This window comes from Pinus tabuliformis, chromosome J (assembly GCF_031772625.1).
Source record: "Pinus tabuliformis cultivar Carrire ecotype Pingquan chromosome J, CPIR1, whole genome shotgun sequence".
Classification (NCBI taxonomy): Eukaryota; Viridiplantae; Streptophyta; class Pinopsida; order Pinales; family Pinaceae; genus Pinus; species Pinus tabuliformis.
In genome coordinates, this window is record NC_142295.1 from 416,485,251 (window position 1) to 416,507,277 (window position 22,027).

A 22,027-nucleotide genomic window follows, 5' to 3' on the forward strand; every position below is an offset into this window, starting at 1 on the left:
GGAACACATCTTTCAAAGTTTCAATATCTGTTGCTTTGCAAGAATTAAACTGAATTAAGTTTAATTAACTATCTAACGATACCACATGGTTAATGAAAACAACATGTTGGAGTTATAAATGTGATTAAGATTGGGCATGGGAAAATGGTTAGGAAAATTTAAACTAACGATTAGGATCAAAGATAATACAAGGGAAATTTTTAGCAAGGAAGATTCATCAAAAGAATTTAGTTAGTTTTCAATCTAAGAATATTCGCTAATTCTTTTTTTCTTCAATATCTATGTGTGAAGCAAACTCCTCCCTTACAAGATATCTCTTTGACATGTAATCGTTTACCTATAGGTATGTTGACATGGAAAACTCCTAGGCTATAACATTCTTTGGGACTGATCTTGTAAACAACCTGGAAAAAATAATAACAAGAAAGTTTGAAACTAGAACTTTTCCTTTCTTTCCCTCAATTCTTGTGTGCTAATAAATTAGACACATTTCTAAAAAATGAGTACTCTCTTGTCAAGTTTCTGTGTTCCAAATAAATTTAAATTTGGACCATTACAGGAATTTGAGTTATAAAACGAGTTTCTTAAGAAAAATAATAAAATAATAGTTAAAATAATGGAATAAGAGCTATGAATTTTTAAAGGAAAAACAAAAAAACTATTTTTTTATTGTATTTTTACTTAACTCTTTATAGGTTTACTCATATGTCAAGTGCAAGAACTATTGGATGTGGAATTTCGTTAGATGCGAAATTAAATTCCGGATTCAAGAAGTATCTACTCATCATAATTTAGTAGATTCGCACTAAAAAAATTGAAATTTTTTGAAAAACCATGTTTTTTAATTTTGCATTCAAAGGATGCCTATAGTTCACAATTGAGTAAACCTATAAGGAGATAAATAAAAAATACAATTGAAAAAAGTAGTATTAGGAGAATTTTGAGGTCTAAAATAGGCCTCATTTTTAAAGAAAAAGAGAGAAAACTATTTTTTCTTATTGTGTTTTTGGTTTATCCTTATATGTTTATTCAAATGTCGAGTGTACGGACCCGTTGGATACGGAATTGAATTTCACATCCAAGGAGTACCCAATTTGCATACTTTTGAGTAGATCCACACCTAAGAAAATGAAAATACATAGATAAATGTGTTTTTCATTGTATTTTCAATTTTTTTGGTGTGTGTTTACTCAAAAGTATTCTTAATGGGTAATCGTTGGATATGGAACTCAATCCGACAAGCCCTACATTCAACATTTGAGTAAACCTATAGAGATAATCCAAAAATACAATAAAGAAAAAAAGTTTTCAACTTTTCCTCCCTAAATATTTACCCCTAAGGATGACATCATCATCCTTAATATTATTTGTTCTCTTAAATTTAATTTTGTTAATTTATTTTTTGTTTTGAGACCCATTTTTAAATCAAAATTCTCTTAATATTTTTTTTCCTTCCAAAATATTTATACATGAAGATGCCATCATCTTCTTGAATCTTATTGGTTATTTTAAATCTGATTTTGTTAATACAAATTTTGTTTTGAGACTCATTTTTTACCTTAAAATTCCTAAAATAAATGATCCTTGAAACATCCAATCAGGTAGTGTTAGTATGCCCAATTCTCTCATGTTTCTCCAAAAGTTTCTATTATCCTAACAATAACAACAAATATGTCAACTGTTTTCTATACGAAAATTTATTAATACCCAAAGCATCCTAGAATAGGGATTATCTCCTGCAAACCTCTTTCCTATGTCTGCTTATGTTGCAGCAATTTACAAGGCTAACTACATTTCTAGTAATATGAACATTAAGTTGAATGAAATCCAAAAACTTGCACGGAAACAATTAAATTTGTATCGAGCATATGTATATCTATATACATTATGAATTTTCAAATACCATAGATCAACTCAATTACACAGTGAAAACACACATACAGATCAGTAAGAATTACACAGTGAAAACACACATACAGATCAGTAAGGTTCTTCCAACTTCCAATGAAGTCCGGTATTCCTCCAGTGAATTGATTATCAGAAGCCCATCTGGATCACAAAACCAAAAAAGTGTTATCCAAATACAATCGTCTTAATATATATTTCATAGCAATTTTCCAATGCATGAAACTCATTTTGGTCTGTACCAAAAAAAAAAACAGACTACTACTATCGAGAATAGTAGCAACGAAAACTCACAAAATTTTCAAGCTTTTAAGATTTCGAAAGGAGGATGGTATCTCTCCACTTACTCCTGCACTATCAATGTACCTGTTTGGTAAAAATAGAGAACACAATTTCAACTTAGGAATATTTGGAATGATTTCTAGCCATCTGTCTAATGATAAGTGTGTGACAAGCACAAGGCATAATTTGGATAAATTTTGATTCCCTCCCCTCCGAGCATCTAACAGTAATCACAATACAAAAATAGGAATCTGTTGGCAAGTCACTAATCATTGATGCACCAAATATAGGCATTCAAGTAACTTATATTGACAATAACCCAATCAAGTGACTCACTTTCCAAGTAATAGGAAATATATCTTCGGAATGACAATGACCTGATCCAGTGATCTTCATTAAAACATTTCTTATTCTTGTGAAATATATCTTAAATGGATGCCTCATTACATGTAATAGAATTGCATTGGTTATGCCTTTGAGAGTGGACAAGGAACATTTCATTTTCCATTCATTGGATTAAGTCGATTATATCACATATAAATACAAAAATTTACAGTAAATATACCAGCAACAAATATAGAGCTTTACATAATAAACATCCTTATATAGAATGCTGGACTACTTCCATAAAATCTAAATTTGTAAATTTGCTACCACCCAAAGATTGTACATGGTAATTTACGATTGGATTCTATGGATTGGTGTTTTATTACATCCATAAAGCTCTGAATTTCTTCGTATTATGCTTATCATCATGGTTATCATCTAAGGTACCTACCATAAGAAAAATCCAAAACAATGTAGAGAAAGTGGACTAGAGGAAATTCGAATGTATATGATCATACCAGATCGGAAAGACATATAATAGAAAGGTGATAACATATGATCAAGAAAACAAGTCCATCCATTCATGGAATTTCTTATAAAAGAAAAAGTAGAGACCATAAAGCAACAAATATAAGGAATGAAGTTGTCAAAAGATAAGAACCAATTATATAATGTGAACTAAAACGATAGGAAGAAAAATATAATTATACTCTCCCGTGACCAAATATTATTAATAGAACTCGGCTTTCGATATGTTTGATATAATAATGGAATTCAAGAAGCATTGTCAATTTATGTTAGTAGAAATAATATTTTAGCTAAGGTACTAACAATATAAATCAACTTATTATGCCTAAGCTAAAGTCAAGGAACCATTCATTCTTGGCATGCTTTCAGTACTAGGTTTTAGGAAATATTATATTAAGGCAATTAAAACATTTTTTTCTTCGTTCTTGGCATGCTTTTAGTATTAGGCTTTAGGAATTATTTTATCAAGGAAATCAACATCCTTTTTTCTTGCACACTAACTTCCATCTTCTAATGCAACCTATTGCCTCAAAATCTAGCAGGTCTTCTAAAGGGGCACCCTATAAGACAAAACACTAGACTAAGTGACAACAATGGAGGTGTGACCCACTAACACCACAGCCACTACCCTCTACTCTTTATGGACTTTCACCAATGAGAGGCTTCACATTAGAAAGGTCACCTATGAAAGATATGCTAGGTTCAAGGTGACAAGTGGCTTATAGAGGATGACTCTTCTTAAGGACAAAGCTCATTAAGCAAGAAAAGGGGAACTCACATCCTCTATCAAGACCAAATTAGGACTCAATTCACCTAGGGCTTGAGAGATAGCAAGACAAATGTATTATCCTAGAGTCAATAGGCTAAGAAAAGGTTTCCCCACAATGAATACTAGAAAGAAAACGGAAAAAGGAACCTTCAATAAGCCTTCAAGTTGAAGCTTTGCAAACTAGGGTTTTCCTAAGCAAGAGAATTAAGCCTTGAAATGTAAAAATTGTCCATTAAAGGAAGATGATTTTGAGGCAATCAACTCTTCCCTCCATGTTGAATCTCTCCACAAGCCAAAATTCTCCTTCTAAACCAATTCACAGCAAGCCCTAGATGACGACTTATCCTTAAGAGTGCCAAAATCAGAAATAAGAGAGCGAAATTTAGTTTAGGGATGCAATTACATGTGATCACCAATTTGACAAGGCCAGTTCCTAGTCCTCGGGATGATGGAGTGTATGGAGTTGAAGTATTGGCTAGATTTTGTGAAGGAGTAAGGGAATTTTGATGCTCTAGATCAAAACCCCAACTATTATCTTTGTGAGGGATCAAGGTCACTTGGAGAGCTAGTTTAAAGTTTCACTAAGGGGATCACCATTCACATTTCATACATGAGTAATGTATACAATGATGATATCTATATTCTATACAATTGATCTTCAAGAATAAATGGCACAATAGAAAACCATATATAATCAATACATTCCATACATTAGACATAAGATCAAAAATTTATCAAGTATAGGGTTCATTTACAAGAGAAAAGGCATGAACAATTCTTTATTGCTCCAAGACAACATCTCCAATGCCAAGAAATAGCTCCAATAGACAAAAATGATCTATAGAATCACATCTCCACAAGATACAAGCTAGGCCAAAATCCTCAAGGAGGTCGAAATCAAGTCACAAGTGATCATGATGAAATAGAATGACCCTCTCCTCTATTTATATGAGGATAACATTAATTAGCCCACAAATCCCCTAAAAACAAGTTTGATGACAAAATAATTTGGGTTACAATCCAACCCACTAGATTTTCACAAATATGCCTTAATTAACCCCTAGGTGTGAGTTGCTATCTCTCTAGGGTTGATGTCATGCAATAAATGTGCTCTAAATGGCATGTTGTTAAAATTGGCAACCAGGGCAAAACTTCATGTGGGTCATCTTATTCATGGCTAATAGTATTTTTATTAGATTCCTCTCGTCGAGAGGTGTAGGATTGATATAAATATCATCCAATTCCGATAAGTATTCATGGAGATATGAATTTATTTTGATTATGGAATTATTTTCAAGCCGACCTACAACTCATGTAGGCTCAGAAGCCCAACAGTCGCATCTATTCACCCACCAACGTTGTGTATAAATATAAGAGGACTTTTCCTCATTTGGACTAACTCATCTCATCACATCTCTCTCTCTCTACTGCGCAGATATGAGTCTCTTCTCTACAGCGCTGAAATGGGTCTCTCTCTCTCACACATGTGAAGCCGGAAGCTGTTGAATTTGAAGCTGCAACTGCAGAAGTAAAGATTGACTTGTGTGGCCTAGAAGATCTCCTCTTTGGAACTGCGCTGTAGGTTCATCTGAACCTCCTTTGAAAGCCGCAACTTTTGGTGGTGGAATGAAGTCAATCCGACGAACGGTTTGCAAGATATCGACTGCCCTAGTTTGAAGCCAGAAACTGCTAAAACTGAAGCTGCAACTGCAGAAGTAAAGATTGACTTGCGTGGCCTAGAAGATCTCCTCATCTGAACTGCGTTGTAGGTTCATCTAAACCTCCTCTGGAAGCCGAAACTTTTGGTGGTGGAATGAAGTCAATCCGACGATCGGTTTGTGAGATATCGTCTGCCCTAGTTTGATAATGAAGCCGCTAATGCTGATGCTACTGATCTAGGGTTTGCTACTGCTGATATGAATTAGATTTATTGTACTATTTCTCTCTGCTGAATTATTGAAGATAAAAGAAGATTTGATCAAAGGGTTTCCCCACACATTGTGGGGTTTGTCCCTGGCTAGCCGCCACGTCTTGTGTCTCTTGTCTTGGCTTGTTTTCTGTCGATCGTTTAATGTTCTATCTGCACTTTACTTTATGTACATGTGATTGCTAATCGGTGGAATATAATAAGAAAAAGAAGTAAACTATTATAAGCATAGAACATACCATAACTTAACACATGTCCAAGTGTAATGGGGTGTCCAAGATGATGTAGAAGTATGTCATATCCGTGATTTGAGGGTTGGCCCTCAAATCCACCTCAATACCTCCTGTGGGGTCCCAAGATCTAGATGGGGCACCACAAAGTGGTCTCCATGGATCTAGAACTGCTCAAAGTGGCCTCCTCTACTCCAACATTGAGGGCTTCTCATGTGAAACTAGCCATCCCTAGTCTCTGAAGGTGAAACCATCCTCATATGGGCTCTGGAACAACTGCCATCCATCCAATAGTGTCAAGGACATCCTGGGGGAATGTTAGATCCAAGTGTGTCATCCTGAAGGATCATCAAATCCAATACAATATGATCTAATGTCCCGAGTGCAGGAGGTGATTAGGGACATGTGTCATATGATGTTATTGCTATGAGGCCCAAGAGTCTCAACGCTTCATTTATTTGTGACAATATACTTCTCTGGAGGGATTGGGTACTTGTGGAGTAGGTGCCCAAGAACTAGGTTGTTGAACCACCTGACAATCACAACAAAGATTTTAGTAAAATCAACCAATTCATAACATCTACTTAATGGATTTTACATTAATCATGAACCATTTTTTATGTTACAATGGCTCTTGTGTACATATTGATTGGTCCCATTTGATTCTTGTATCCTCTACTTTTTTCTGATGGTAAAGACATTGTGCTTTACGAGGCATGGATGATCTTCTTCCACACCCCATTCAGGACATTGCATACCCTTTAGAACATGTTTTGGCCTTAAGATGATATGATAAATTGTTGAGATGCCCAACTTTGGTGATGTAGATAAATCCTTTCTCATGATGACGTTGCACTTGATGATGTTGAGACACATATTTAGAGAGGTCATGGATCCACTTTCCTTGATAATGTTTTGTATTTGCTTGAGGAAATTTCATTTATGATGGAATGTTGCACCTTTATGATGAAATGTCTCTATACTTCAGCAGATCTAGCATGAAGGATGACGAGTTGAAACTTTCTTCTGATGATACATGGAATTTTGGTGATATTTTGCACCTTGTTGTGAAAAGACACGACATTTAGAGAATTATTACACTATTTTGGAGGAGATGCCACCCTCATTGGCTCACTTTTCCCACATGTGTGATGTTTATGGAGCATTTATGGAAGAGGAATTTTATATAATATTCTTCATCATGATTGATGAGCCTTGGTATTGCATCAAGGATGTTGAAACTTCCAAGGCTATCAACTTAAATTATCAACCCAGGGTTCGTACAAAATTAGAGGTGACAATGTTATATGCATAGTAGGTTAAGTTCTACTCATGTCACCCTCAGTATTTAGATCAAATCAAGGTATTTGGAGACCACTCCTTCAGCTAACTACAAAGAGAATTTCTTATGAAAGCATATCTTGATTAAGGAAATGAACATGATTCTAACTACAAAAATGAAAATTCCATTCATTAAATGTAAAGGCTAATTGTAATTGCATGAAAGGAATAGACTAGTCTAGTTGCAGAAGTAAACCATGCTACTCTACTTGAACACTAATAAAATCAATAGTATATTTTCATAAATCATCTATCTAATTGAAACTTGCTTGAAAATGAGGAATTCAATCTTCAACACAAATATGGAATTTAAAATTACTAAGTCTAATTCTACTGGCTGTCTTCTGATTGCAGTGAGGAAAGGATGGGGTTGGAGTGGTCTTGGAGCCTTCCTCAATCATGAAATCAAAGCATGGGGGCCATTAAATGCAAGGGTCAAAGTCTGGAACAAATATGGTTGGATTTAAGCAATGCTACATCACTTCTATAAGAATTGCTACATGAGGCCATGTTTTGCTACAAGAGGGGGTTTGAGAGCTTTCTGAGGGAAAGGATGGTATATTGAAGGTTAAGTAAGGTGAATGAAGGGTGTGGGAGCCCCTTTTCCAAGCGTAGTACCCCTTGGAGGCCGATCTTGCACAAACATTTATGCCCACGATGTCCTTCATTGGCCCTAGAAAGGTGATCTCGGTGGCAGAGTTTGAGAGCAATATGAGGTGTCTAGGAGAAATATGGAATGATATAGGTGGATGTGGAAGAGTGTGCCCACCCCTGCAAGTCAACAGAAATCCCTGCAGACTAATCAAGTACATGCAATTAAATGATCAATATTACAACAAACTAAATAAAAGTGGAAAAGATGAGTTGAATTTTGTTAAGATCTACTCTTATCCTACAACACATACCTACTCTAATTTCCAAATCAACGCTACTAACTTCTAAGTTGCAGAAACCAAGAATGCAGAAGAATTACACTCCAACACTTAGCAATTTCCATGAAATCATAAACACATGTTTTTGGTTTGTTGTTGTAGATCTTCCAACCACTTCCCACAAGAGAGGTGGTGGTCAAACCTACAACTACAATTTTTGTAATGTAATTCCTACTTAAACAAGGAAATAAATTCAACAGATTAAACAAGAACAATGAAAGAATACAGCAGAGGGACTAAAGCCTCTGGGTTGGGCCCAAACCCAAGGGTTTCAACCCTCTAAAGTTAACTCAGATGCAGGTCAACAATAAACTTTTCATTGATAGAAAATAAGAGTCACATATATCATATGAAAGATGAAAATAACAATATCAAGCACTAGCCTCTCAATAGATACTCCTATCTCTAACAAAAACTTGAATCCTAATGAGCCTTTAGGCTTGTTTATTTATACAAAAAGTAGCTGAGCGATAACTCCCTTGAAAGGAGTGCTTCCCTCCAAAATCTCGGAATTGGTGGATTTGGTTCCTTTGGATCTTAACACACACTTGAGTTCCTTAGCTTCTAGTGAATTCGAGTTGTTGGTGAGGAATATTTGATCTCAAGTCAAGTTGGAGAGTTAATGTAGTGGACAAGCCCCCTATTTTCTCTCTAGATGTCTCCAACAAGCTCCTACATAGTAAATATCTCCAAAAATGCTTCTTTTTCCTACATATTAATCACATTAGGCCATGAAATACGACAAGCACCCTTTAGTCTTCCTACTAAACATATTATGGCTAAAAATGTGAATTAATGTGAAGAAATGAGAGTTTTAAGGGTTGGAGGATAGCACAATGGGCCTCAAAATATAGCTATTGATGGGACACATCATCACCCCTTGCTAAAGGTGTTTCTCACCCTCTAAGAAACTCAGCTACTAATGTGAAGTTCATTCATGGCCTTGGTGGCCTCTCTTACATCCCAAGGCATCTCAGATGGTGTGTCTTCCTGTGGGTAGAAACTTGCATTTGCTACTATGTCTGTCCACTCCTTTTGTTCTTCAACCTGGTCTCTTCTCACCTGTAGGCCCAACAGTAAGGGAGGACTGAGTTTGAGTCATATCCACTTGATTTTCAACCTTTGCATGATTCTTTTGTAGAGTGGGGTTCTCTCTAAGGAATTCCTTAGTCTTTCTGGAGAGCGATACTCTCTAATTTGCAAACTTTGAGGCAGAGCATGCCATCTTCTTTGGCCAGCATGCAAAAATTTCTATCCCCAACATCCTAAGGGTTTCCATATACCGAGGTGCCAATTTAGGATCAGTGGAGATGAGGTTGTGGTTACTGATGACAACCTTGGGGCTCACTAATTCTATTCTGATGTATAAAGGCTCCCTCTCTTCTTTTGTCATCACCTTCCTTACTTCTTTAGCTCTGGTTTCTTCTTGGGTTTGTTGTAACATGCTTTATTTTTGATAAGTTAGTTTTTATTTATAAAAGAGGGTATGAAAAAAATAAATAAAAAAATGGAAATATGAAAAAATAGAAAATAAAAAAAGAGATGAAATAAAACCCCATCAAAAGAAAATCAAAATTTGTATAAGTGTTCTTGTTTAAATGCCACTTCATAGAAATAAATTGCGTTGTAATAAATCAAGGTTTTGTGTGCAACTTGTTTACATGCCACAACCTTTTCTTCTGATTTGAATCATACAGTTTAATATTGATCAAATCATTTAAATTTATGTTTTAGATTAGAGAATAAGTCCACCAAACTATTTAATCTTGGTCGAACACTAGAAGATAGGATAGAATAGAATAAATTAATGGCCTAATATGCTCAAAGTTTGGCCAAAGTTGTATTAGAATAGGATTACAAGTGAATTAGGCAAATAATGACTGCTAGTATAAATGCGCCGAAGTTAGATTAAGTTTTAATTAGGATTTAATTACCTTGTAAAATGCTGATTAAATTTGTGCAAATAAACATTAATATACCTTAGTCAAAGTCAATAAATGACAAAAGAAATTTGTCATGAAGCGATAAAGTTCAAATACAAATGAATGGTGATCCGCTTCCCCACCCAGATCAACGGCGGGGAAGCCATTTCACACCCCCTTGCTATGATATGTGATAACGGAAGGGGGGGGGGGTGCGAAAAGAAGTTTTACCCGCGCGACCCCCTCCCCCTCCCCCACTACGTGTCACCACCTCCACACTTCACACCCCCCTCACTCATTACCACTTACCACCACCCCCTCTTCGAAATCCACCTGTCTGGTTTCCCGCGCCTCTTGATACCGTGTCAATGGTAATATTTTCATGCACCTTCCACTTCCAACCATTGCATGCCACGTGTCCCTATCCATTTCCACCGATCCATTGCCACTATCGTTTTCCTCTTGTTACTATTCTCCCTCTACATTAAATACCCATTTTCTCGATCAGTAATGACTTTCCCATAACGGTAAACTAATCTCGATTATAAATAATCCCCTTGCCCCGTTACACCTGCTTTCCTAAACTACTATTTTCATTGTTTGATTTCACTGTTCCTGTTTTACATTCTACACCACTGTCGAGTTTGCAACTAGTACGCGTCACCTTAAGGTATTCGTTGATGTGTGATTGTGATTTATCGCATCACAATCCCTTTCCTGCTTGGGGGGCGATTCTTTAACATGATCCCCCTTCGACCTACGATTTGCGATATGAGGGGTCCAATGGAGGCCTACCACTTGGCACCTCCCAATTTGCTAATGGAACCTACCACGTCATCCAATCGTGCCATGTAAGCAAGTCAAATATGAACTTTGACTTGCTCTAACTTCTGCATATGAGCTTGGATTTGAGTGTCGTTCGCACCATTTGAATCAGAATGACGAGATTTTTGATCTGAAGCTAAGTTTAACAAAATTATAACACTTTGATTTTTGAGCATAATTTTGAGCACCTGATCACTCCTCCCCACTAGAAGTCTTTTGGACCCGATATCAGAGGAATTTTGTAGTCTAAAATGGGCCTCCTAAGAAAAATGTACAACCAAAATAAACTTTATAAGAACCAGTAGGATTCAAGATGATGATGTCAACCATGGGGGATGATTCACCATTTTTGGAGTAAAAAAGTACAAAGATTAAAAAATAATAAAATAATAAAAGTACTTTTTCAACTCGTATTTTCAACTTATCTCCCTAAGTTTTTACTCAAATTTCAAGTGGGAGTACATGTTGGATGCAAAATTTAATTCCTCATCCAAGGAGTACCCATATTGCATACTTTCAATGCACCCTACTACATGAAAAATGAGAAATACATTAAAAAAACATGATTGCAATAATGATTTTCATGTAGAAAGGTCCATCAAAAGTATGAAACATGGGTACTCCTTGAATGAGCAATCAAATTTTGCATCCAACGAGTGTTTCCGCTCGAAATTTGAGTAAACTCATAGGGAGATAGGTTGAAAATACGAGTTGAAAAAATAGTTTTGTATTTTTCCCTCTAAAATTTGATGATGTAATCTAATTTTATTTTATTATTTCCACTATTATTTTATAATTTCCTTAGAAGGCCCATTTTAGACCTCAAAAATTCCCTAATGAAAGGATCACTTTCAATTGTTCAGCAGGTGAGGGTACAGTTCCCTCACCTTTCCAACCTTTATCCATTTGGATTTTGAAGGAATTGTACCTTTGAGACCCATTCGAAGATAATCAATACTTCCCCTTTTTGATGTCCTTGTTTTTTTGTCAAGTATATTGTCTTGTTGAAGCACATCAAAGAATTATGGAGAAAAGTCTTCAATAGATGGAATTTGATTATTCTCTCCTTGACCTTCAATCAAGGGAGGCTCATACAACCTTAAATTCTCAACATTAACAACAACATAAATTTATAGATATGAAGGCAAATCCAACCTGAAGGCATTATTACCAATCTTTTCCAAAATTCTGAATGGACCATATCCAATTGGTTTGAGCTTTTCAGCTTCTCCTTGGAGCCTCTCTTTGTTAATGTGAAGCCAAACTTCATCTCCAACTTTGAACTTGTGATCTTGACGATGCTTGTCATGCCTTTCTTTGTACTTGCATTGGATTTTCTCAAGTTGTTCTTGAACCTTTTGGTATATTAATTATATCTGGTCAATGAACTTTCTTGCTTTATCTATGTCGCTATGACCTTCAATAGCAACATCTTTACCAAAAATAAAATCCAAAGGAGATTTAGTCAAGTATCCCATTCATGCCTCAAATGGCGAAGTTTGAGTGGAAGAGTGTTTGGCTCGGTTGTAAGCATGTTGAATATAGTGCAACTATTCATCCCACAACTTAGGATGCTTGCTGCAGTATCCACACAGAAGATGTATCACTTTTTTGTTCCCCAATTTTGTCTGACCATCTATTTGTGGATGAAAGGTTGTAATCTTTTTCAGTTTGGTGTCCATGAATCCCCACAAGTTTGACCAAAAATTCCCCACAAAGCGAGAATCTCAATCACTAACAATGGATGTGGGTAGTCCAAAATGCACCCAAACATTATGAAAGAATAACTTAGCAGTTTGTTCAATTGTAACTTGTTTTTTACATGGCATCAAAATACACATTTTTTTGAACCTATCCACAACTACATACAAATAATCATTACCTCCTTTGGATAATGGAAGACCTCCTACAAAATCCATAGAAACACTCTCCCACGGTCGTGAAGGAACCAGAAGTGGTGTGTACAATCCTAACTTCCTATTACTAGGCTTACTGATTGCACATAATGAACATCCCTTAATAAAATGAGACACATTTTCAAGCATACGAGGCCAATAACAATACCTATGTAGATGTGCCACCGTCTTACTTACATCGAAATGACCAGCAATAAGATAAGTATGTGCCTCTCTTATGATGTTAACTCTTTCTCCTTGCGGAATACAAAGCTTTCCAAAATGGTACAAGAAGTTATCATGCAAATGATAATCCAATTCCTCTACTGGGTTACCTTGACTCAAGCTGGCATAAACATCTTGAAAGTCATTATCTAATGCATATTTCTCAATATAACTTTCATGTAAAACATAATTATGCTCGAGTAAAGAAGCTGCACTAACAATCGGCCTAGAAAGCATATCAACAACTTTATTGTAGATACTTTTCTTATACCTGATTACCAAGTGGAATTGTTGAAGAAAACCCATCCATCGAAAGTGCCTTGATTGTTGCAACTTTGATTGAGATTGCAAGTATTGCAATGGCTGATGATCAGTGTGAATGACTGTTTCCTTACCCATTAGGTAATGTTTCCATTTTTTCACACTTTGGACCAATGCATACAATTCCTTGTCATATGTAGGATAGTTAATCACTGCACCATTAAAAGTTTCCGAATGAAAACATATAGGCTTACCATGATGCATGAGGATTGCAACCATAGCGTAGTCACTAGCATCTGTCTGAATCTCAAATGATTGTCTCAAGTCTGGAAGTGAGAGTACAGGGGTTGTATTGATCTTTTCCTTCAATGCATCAAAGTCCTTTTGTTGTTTGTCTCCTCACTGAAAAACCTTTTCACGCTTGTCAATGCATGCAAAGGGGCTACTATAAGAGAAAAATTAGCAATGAATTTCCTCCAATATTGGGCTACTCCCAGAAAACTTCTTACCTCTATAACTGCCTTGGGCCTTGGCCAATTCACAATGACATCAAACTTGGAGGGATCTATTTTCAACTAACCTCCTCCAACAATATGACCCAAGTAAACTAAAGAAGTCTTTCCAAACTCGCACTTTGACATCTTCAGATACAATTGCTCTTTTTTCAAGACATCAAGTACTTTTCTTACATGCATGACATGTTCAGCACGGGATTGACTGAAAATTAAGATTTCATCTAAGTAGACTATGGAAAATTCATCAAGAAATGGCCTCAACACATCATTCATCACACACATGAATGTAGCAGGAGCATTACATAAACCAAACAACATAACTAGCCATTCAAACAAACCCTATTTTGTTTTGAACGTTGTCTTCCAAATGTCTCCTTCGGCTATTCTAATTTGATGGTAGACACTTCTCAAGTACATCTTAGTAAAATATTTTTCATCTTTCAATTGATCTGATAAATCATCTATTCGAGGCAGTGGGTAACGGTTATTTACCGTAATTTTGTTTAATGCGCGAAAGTCCACACACATGCACCATGTTCCATCCTTCTTTGGCACCAAGACAATAGGTGAACCACAAGGCGAGGAAGATGGTTTGATGATCCCTTTATTCAACAACTCTTGGATTTGCATCTTAATTTCTACGTTTTCCATCACTGACATCCTGTACATGCCTATGTTAGGAAGAGGACAATCCTGCTGCAACTGTATCTCATGTTGGATTCCTCTCTTGGGAGGTAATCCTTTTGGTTCTTGAAATATTTCATGATATTGGTTAACTACATCAACCAATTTAGATTTCAAATTCGAATCACAACCTTTAAAATCTTCATTATCAACATCATTTTTGGGTTTGATCATGAGAAGCATGAAATTCTTGCTCGAATTCACCAGTGTTTTCATCTGCCCTGCATTAACAAGTGAAAGATTTGATTTCTTACTGTGAGCTCTCACAATATATTCTACTCCATTTTTGAATAAATGATATTTATTTTCATGTCGATGGAAAATAGCTTTTCTGTCATAAATGTACGGGCTGCCCAAAACCATGCCACAAATATCTAACGGCACAACGTCGAGCTCCACTTCATCTATGAAATTTGTGGTAATAGCGAATCTTAGTTTACACTTTCTAGTAACCTGCAATTGCGCATTGTCGTGCACCCATACAAGTGGATACAATTTATGATGTGGGACAGTTTCTAGATTTAAACTCTTGACAATGTTTTCAGCGATAAGATTGGCTTGAGAGCCGCTATCAAACAGTGTATCAATCTTGTTATTTTTTGATATCACCCTTATGTGAAACAATTCTATTCTCCTCTTTTCATTTGGAGTTTCATTTTGCGAGTCTGAAGAACTAGTGCTAGCAATGGATTCTTTTCCTTTTAACCCCATGGATGTGATTTTAGTTTCATCTCCTGAATTGGATCCCAAATCCTGTTGAGTGGTTGCATTTGTCTTCTGTTTTCCTTGTTGTTGTTTCTTTTTGGTTTCATTTTGGGATGAAGCTTCCAACAGTGAGCTTCATCATGACCCTCTCTGGAACAGTGCTTGCATGTAATTTTCTCTCCTTTTTTGATAGATGCATTTTTCTTTGCCTTTCCTTTGAAATCCTTTTCTTTTCCCTTACCCTTAAATGGATTTTTACTACTTTCTTCTAAGGTGTTTTCCCCTCTTCCCTCAAGATGAGTGGCTTGCACACACACATCATCTAGATTATTGGGATTAAACATTAAGATAGTATGCCTAAGGTAACTGTGTAAAACCCCTATGTACTTCAGCAAAGTGTCTTGTGACTGCGAATCTACACCTAACATCAGAGACCTTTTTTCTGAATTCTTGGGTGTAATCTTGCACATTTTGACCTTTAATATGTCTAAAGTTCTGCCAAGTCATGATGGCTTTCTGCATATACGATGGGGGGTATAATTTTCTTTTAATTGTAGCAATGAAATCATTCCAAAAAATTGAGATCTTACCATGTTTTTTAATCTCCTCTTAGGTCTTTGATTCCCACCATACAAGTGTTGCACCCTCCATTATCAAAGAAGCTAACTGAATCTTTATGTCATCCACTTGAAGGTTTTGAATCCTACAATAGACCTCCAACTGATGAATCCAATTATCAATCTTCTCTGCATTCACTTCACGATTATACGTGGGCAACTCGAATGTCACATCAAGTTTTAGAAAAGGTGATTTAACAGTTCCTTTTGAAGAATGTTGATGAGTATGAGTAAGGGTTGTATTAGTAGAAGAGTGTGAAGATGCTTGTGAAGAAGAAGATGAAGAAGATGGTGGAGAGGGTGGAGGTTTGTCTCCATTCCCATTACCTCCTTTTCCATTGAGAGCCTTTTCCGTTGGGAGGTTTGAATCTTTCTCCTTGCAATCTGCTATTCCTTTCTTCATAGAGGACCTTCACCATCTCTGTCATATCAAAGAAAGTCTTTCTGAAGGTCTTCTCATCTTCTGTCATGTTTGTAGGTTCTCCTTCATGAGACATGATCTCTGGAGTCTCAACTGCAACTTGAGGTTGAACTAGTGTTGGAGATTGTGGCAACCTTTCTCTTCTTCCCCTTGACCCAACTTCGGGGCTTCCAACCAGCTTTCCTTCACCTCGTTTGAGTTTTAACCTTGTAAGCATGACATAAACTTGCAAACAATTAAATCCTTCTTTCACAAAGAAAACCTAATGCTCTGATAACAAATTTATCTGATTTAAAATATTAGTTTGAGGTGCTAAGATGTTCCTCAGATTATAAACCAATTGCTTTCATTGTGCTTAAGGATTCATCAATTTGTTTTTGCAAATGCAATGAAGAGTTTTTATGTTAATTTTATGAGTAATTTAACTTAAATTAGAAACTGAACAACAACATAAACTTGTATAGAACATCATAAAAAACACATTACAGCGAGCACATGATAAAGGAGTTCACCCCTCTCGGGCTACGTCTCCTTGGTCCAGCTTCCAATGGATTGAGCCTCTCTATTATGCTCAAAAGTGTAAAAATCTATGTTTACAATGCTCAAATGTTTCTAAAACCTGCTCCAATGAGTCAAAAATACTCAAAAATAGCTATCTAGCCTCTTTTTGCATCCAATTTGGTGGAAAACTGAAGAAGTTATGACTTCTCCTAGTTTTCCCACTATTCGCTCCACAACTTGCCCCATTTCCGGCATGATCCTACAAATTAGCCCCAAAATCCGCTAACTGGGCGAAAATTTCACCGAGCGGTGGGACATATTTTATCCGACGAGTCTTATCACAAATCGCAATCGGCGAGGATCGATTGGCTTAAGTTTTGTGTATGCGGCGGGCGATATTACAATAGCGATGTGGCGGACCCGATGAAGTATTAACTGGAGCCTATAACCTTATCGCATCCGGGATATCGCAATTGACGAAAAACCAATGGTCTTGGATATGCAGGGCTTTGTAGTATTGCGATTTGCAATTGCGATATCGCATCGCAAACTTGATCTCGTCGGGGGCCGATTTTGTAGTACTTCACTCCCTTCGTTGATGTGCGACTGTGATTTATCGCATCACAATTCCTTCCCTGCTTGGGGGCCAATTCTTTAACACGATCCGTCTTCGACCTGCAATTTGTGATATTTGGGGCCAATGGCGGCCTACAACTTGGCGCCTCCCGATTCGTTGATGGAACGTGTTGTGTCATCCAATCTTGCCATATAAGCAAGTCAAATCTGAACTTTGACTTGCTCTGACTTTTGCATACGAGCTCGGATTTGAATGTCGTTCGCACCGTTGGAATCAGAATGACGAGCTCTTCGATCTGAAGTAAAGTTTAAAAAAATTATAACACTTTGATTTTTGAGCACCTAACCAGTGAGTGTGAGTTAGTTTGAGTTCAGTGTATATTTGGAAAAGTCTAATTTAGTGTGAGTTTGCTTGAACAAGTTACCAGAAATTGAGTCAATTCTAGTTGGAGTTTGTCATGATTCCATATTTAGTAAGTTAGGGCTTTATATACCTGTGGTTGGGTCATTGTGAAAAGTATGAGGCCAAAAGAGCCAAGAACCATAGCTCAGTGATTGCGTATGTGATAAAGTTTAATGAATAGAAAATTGTTTTGTGTGTCAAATTCCTTTATTCCTCCTCTGCCTTTCCATTAAGTTAATATTAGAACTAAAGTTGAGTTTAAGGATCTGAGGTAGAGCAAAGGTCACCAGCGAGGGTGAAAAGAGATTTTATTTTATTTTATTTAAGTGGCGTTGCAGTAACACACTCAAGAAATATTAAATTCGCGTTACAACGCAGGTGGGGAGTGGGGGAAGTCGTGTTACAACTCCCAAACTGTTACCTCATTAACGCGGGAACCGCTTATCGCAAGATGGGTTAGGAACGTGGACACAACAAATTAAGAGTCGCATTAGTTTGGTAAGATTTGAAATTTTTTATTTGATTTTTTTTTAAAGGTCCAAAGACCACGTGGGAAAGTATTAGATTAAAAAACTGGCACAATGAGAGGCCCGCCAAGAAAGGTTCTTTCGATAAGTCAAGTGGGTTCTTTTATGCATGGGTTAATGTTTTTTTAATTGGATGAATGAAGTGGGTTGGTCTTAAAATGTTATATATATTAAAGTGTTACTTTAAAAGGGCTTGAATGGTGCCGTTTACAAAGCGCTCATGTAATTTTTGAAAAATAGATGATATAATTTTTAAAGGGTTTGTTAAAAGGTTGAAAAGTTAAAGGTTTATTAAAGGATTATGAAATTTTTCTAAATGTAAAAGTGTGCTCATGAGTTATGCGAAAGTTTTGGAAAAGAGTGGTGTTTTAAAAAAAATTATATACATAAAAAGGTGTTTTATTGGAAAGAGATTTTAAGAGTTAAAGGATTATGAAAGTTTTCTAAATGTCAAAGTGTGCTCATGAGTTATTTGAAAGTTTTGGAAAAGATTGGTGTTTTAAAAAAATTATATATATAAAAAAGGTGTTTTATTGGAAAGAGATTTTAAGACTTTGCAAAGGTTTGTTTGTCTGCAAAAAAAATCGGGTTTGTCAAGCATGACAGTGTTTTGGGTTTGGAAAAATACCTCTATGAATGTGAATTTGGCGAATATTGTGTTTTAGGAGGGTGCATATTAAAAATCATATTTTCTTTGGGGGCGATATGGAGAGAGGTATCATGCAATAAGAAAAGAAACCATCAAACAAAAGAAAGATAGTAGTCATGGGTTGCAAAGCACGATTGAAGTAAATTAAGAAAAGGAATTGAAAATAAGAGGCAAAGATTATTCGATGCTTAGAGAGGTTTAGGTCGTAGTCGAGGAACCAAGAAGTCTAGTAGAAGATAAAAAAGAAATTGAGGTTGATTGGTGTAGCGTGGATCTACTACCACCTCCTATGTTTATTGGTAAAATTGATTTTTGGGTTCTCAAAATGTAACAACCCTAGTGAAAATTCCATGTAATAAAAGTTAACAAAGGAAAAATAATAACCACAGTTGATGGGACACTTATTCCAAATTGAATGTTGGGAAAGATATCCTAGTGTGGGTGTTCATTGGTTTATTAATGGCTAAGGAAATTGGCAAAGGCAATGGCAAAGGAAAAATGGCATTTTGGCACATTTATCTATGAAAATAATGGAAATTAGGAGAAAAGGGAGGTGAAAGGTCACAAACTACATGTGAGGAGGAGATTGAAGGAAAATAATGGAAAATGAAGAAAATAGAGGCCTAATTGATAAAAAGGCTTCTAAGGATCAATTTGTAACTTTTTGTCACTCCAATTTTGGATCTCTCTCATTATTCTCTCTCTCTCACTCTTGGACACTTAGAGTTTTCTTCGAACACTTTTGGAGGGTGTGGCGTACTTGAAGTTTTGGAGCAAGAAAGAAAAGGAAGAGCAGGAAAGCGCAAGAGGACATCGGGATCAACATCTACAACGGGTTTTTCTTGCAGGTACCAAGTTGCATGTATGTTTTCCTCACTAGTTTTGGCATGCATGGAATATGCATGTAGTTTATTGGTCATGATCTGTCACTAACATGGAGGATTTCTTGGATTGACAGTGGATTTGCCTAGCCTCTCCATTTCCTGGATAGCCATGGTGTTGTGGGTTTATTTATTTGTTTTTCTGCTTGATTCTCATGTTTCTTTAGCTTGGGTTGAGTTACTAGTTTCTGGAACGCATGGTTGGACAAACGCTCTGGAAGCCCTGTAATAGATTGGGTTGAGTTACTAGTCCTGGAAGCCTTGGTTGGAAAAACACTCTGCAAGCCTTGGGTGGGTTGAGTTACTAGTCCTGGAAGCCCTGGTTGGACAAATGCTCTGGAAGCTCGAAATAAGTTGTGGGTTGAGTTACTAGTCTTAGAAGCCTTGGTTGGAACAAACGCTCTGGAGCCCTGGAAGGCTTGGATAGAGACCAATTTGATGATGGTTTTGGTGATGTCCGACCATGAGGTGGAATCATTGTTTGATGGGTTGAGGTGGTTGGCCTCTGGAAGCCTTGGATGGTTTTGGATTGATGTGTTTTATGAGATCCCACATTCATGCTTGGAATATGGCACAGAGGTGACTGGATGAAGAGAGTTTTGGCTTAGCCATATCTATGATCGGGTGGTTCGTGGAAGTCCCACAACTGGTCGGCCTTTGCATCATTAATAAAAGGTTATTTATCCTTGTTATTTTATGGTATTGTATTGGTTATATGTGGATTAGATGGTTGTTGTTTCCTTGGTATTTTTGTCCCTATTATGTTGGTTATGAATATGTATTATGATAGTGGATATGTATGGCTCTCATCGTGTTTTCACTTGTAAATGAATGAACAATGAATCTATGACCAATTGGATGAGATGGAAGCTAATTTGTTGAGGCATCAATTCTTCTTAGCGATTCTCAGATGAGTATGAGACCCCTATGCTTATATATGTTATTTACACCTATAGATTACATATTTGTGATATGTTTGATGAAATTTCTGTCATGGATAGTAGGGGTCTAGACAAACGCTTGTTCAAGTATTTGCAGTTGAAACATTGTTTCATTGTTATCTTTCTGTTGAAGGTGTCATTTAATTTTGGGCGATGACTTGGGCTTTGGGCCTGAAAAAGTGGCTCAAATCTCGGGGACACTTGCACAACACTGAGCAAAATAGTCCTCGGACGTTGGCATGCATTGTCATGAGAGCGTCCAGAGCCTCCTAGACGTTGTCATGCCCATATCATGGGAGCATCCAGGGGTTAAGTGGTCTAAAATCTCAGTGGGACCCAAGGGCTGGTTAGCAGAAAGGTTGGGATGGTTCCTAGGGGTCTTATCACTGATGTTGAAGGTTTGTATGGTGTGTGTCTGCTGGTTCCACTTCTTTAACATGACTTAGGAGGTCGAATCATATCATAGTAACTTCTCATCACATGATTACCTTGGTTGGCCAGTTACTTGGGTAGATGTGGGAGGAGGGTGTTACACAAAATGCAAACTTTTCTTTGAGACAGAGTTAATTGAGTTTCGTTCTAATAGCCCATATGATGAAGTATGTGATGCTTTAGTATTGGATTTTATAAAACAGGTTTTGGATGAGAAGTTTTTGTGAAAGGTTACAAAAGCTACATCTTCCAAGGAAACATGGAAGATGCTGGAAGCAAAGTTTGGTAAAAAGGAAAGTGGCATGTAGCAACAAGATGTGTCACAATCGGTTGAAGAATTAATAGAGAAGATAGCTGCAAATATGAGAGTAGATGAGCAAGACTTTGGGAAGACAACAAAGCTTGGAGAATCTGAGCATATGGATGAAGAAGTCACAACAAAGATTGCAGAGAGATAAGTTGAAGCCTCTGTGTGTGAAGCAGAGCAAGAGCATATACATGCTCATGAACTCCACTGTAACGTGGATGGTGAAGATGACGGTGAATCCCATTGTGACGTGACACATGTGGATGATGACAACAAAGTGAGATGTGAATTGGTGAATTCCGTAGCAACTGATGAATTTGGTGAAGTTGAAATAGTTAATGAGCACATGCATGCTCGAATATTCCACCGTAGGATGGATGAACAATATGTTAATGACACTTGTGGTATTTTTTTTGAAATAGGGACTAATCATGGAAATATCCAAAGTGCCATGTTTGATGAAGAACTAAAGGTTGAAGATGCCATTGTAGTAGCAAGA

At 36.7% G+C, this 22,027-nt stretch overlaps 1 protein-coding gene across 4 annotated transcripts in view; it reads right to left on the reverse strand.

Moving 5' to 3' along the window:
* The window catches only part of LOC149227601 (putative LRR receptor-like serine/threonine-protein kinase At1g56130), a 322,774-nt gene that overhangs the window by 292,792 nt on the left and 7,955 nt on the right, over positions 1 to 22,027 (reverse strand). For 3 of the 4 annotated variants that reach the window (XM_089377832.1, XM_089377829.1, XM_089377828.1), the window contains exons 7-8: positions 2,200 to 2,271; positions 1,978 to 2,049 (exon numbers count right to left, since the gene is read on the reverse strand). The exons of the other annotated variant lie outside the window; for it this stretch is intronic. In XM_089377832.1, coding sequence (XP_089233958.1) covers positions 1,978 to 2,049; positions 2,200 to 2,271 — 144 coding nt within the window. The remainder of the gene's footprint in view (positions 1 to 1,977; positions 2,050 to 2,199; positions 2,272 to 22,027) is intronic. 4 annotated transcript variants of the gene reach the window in all.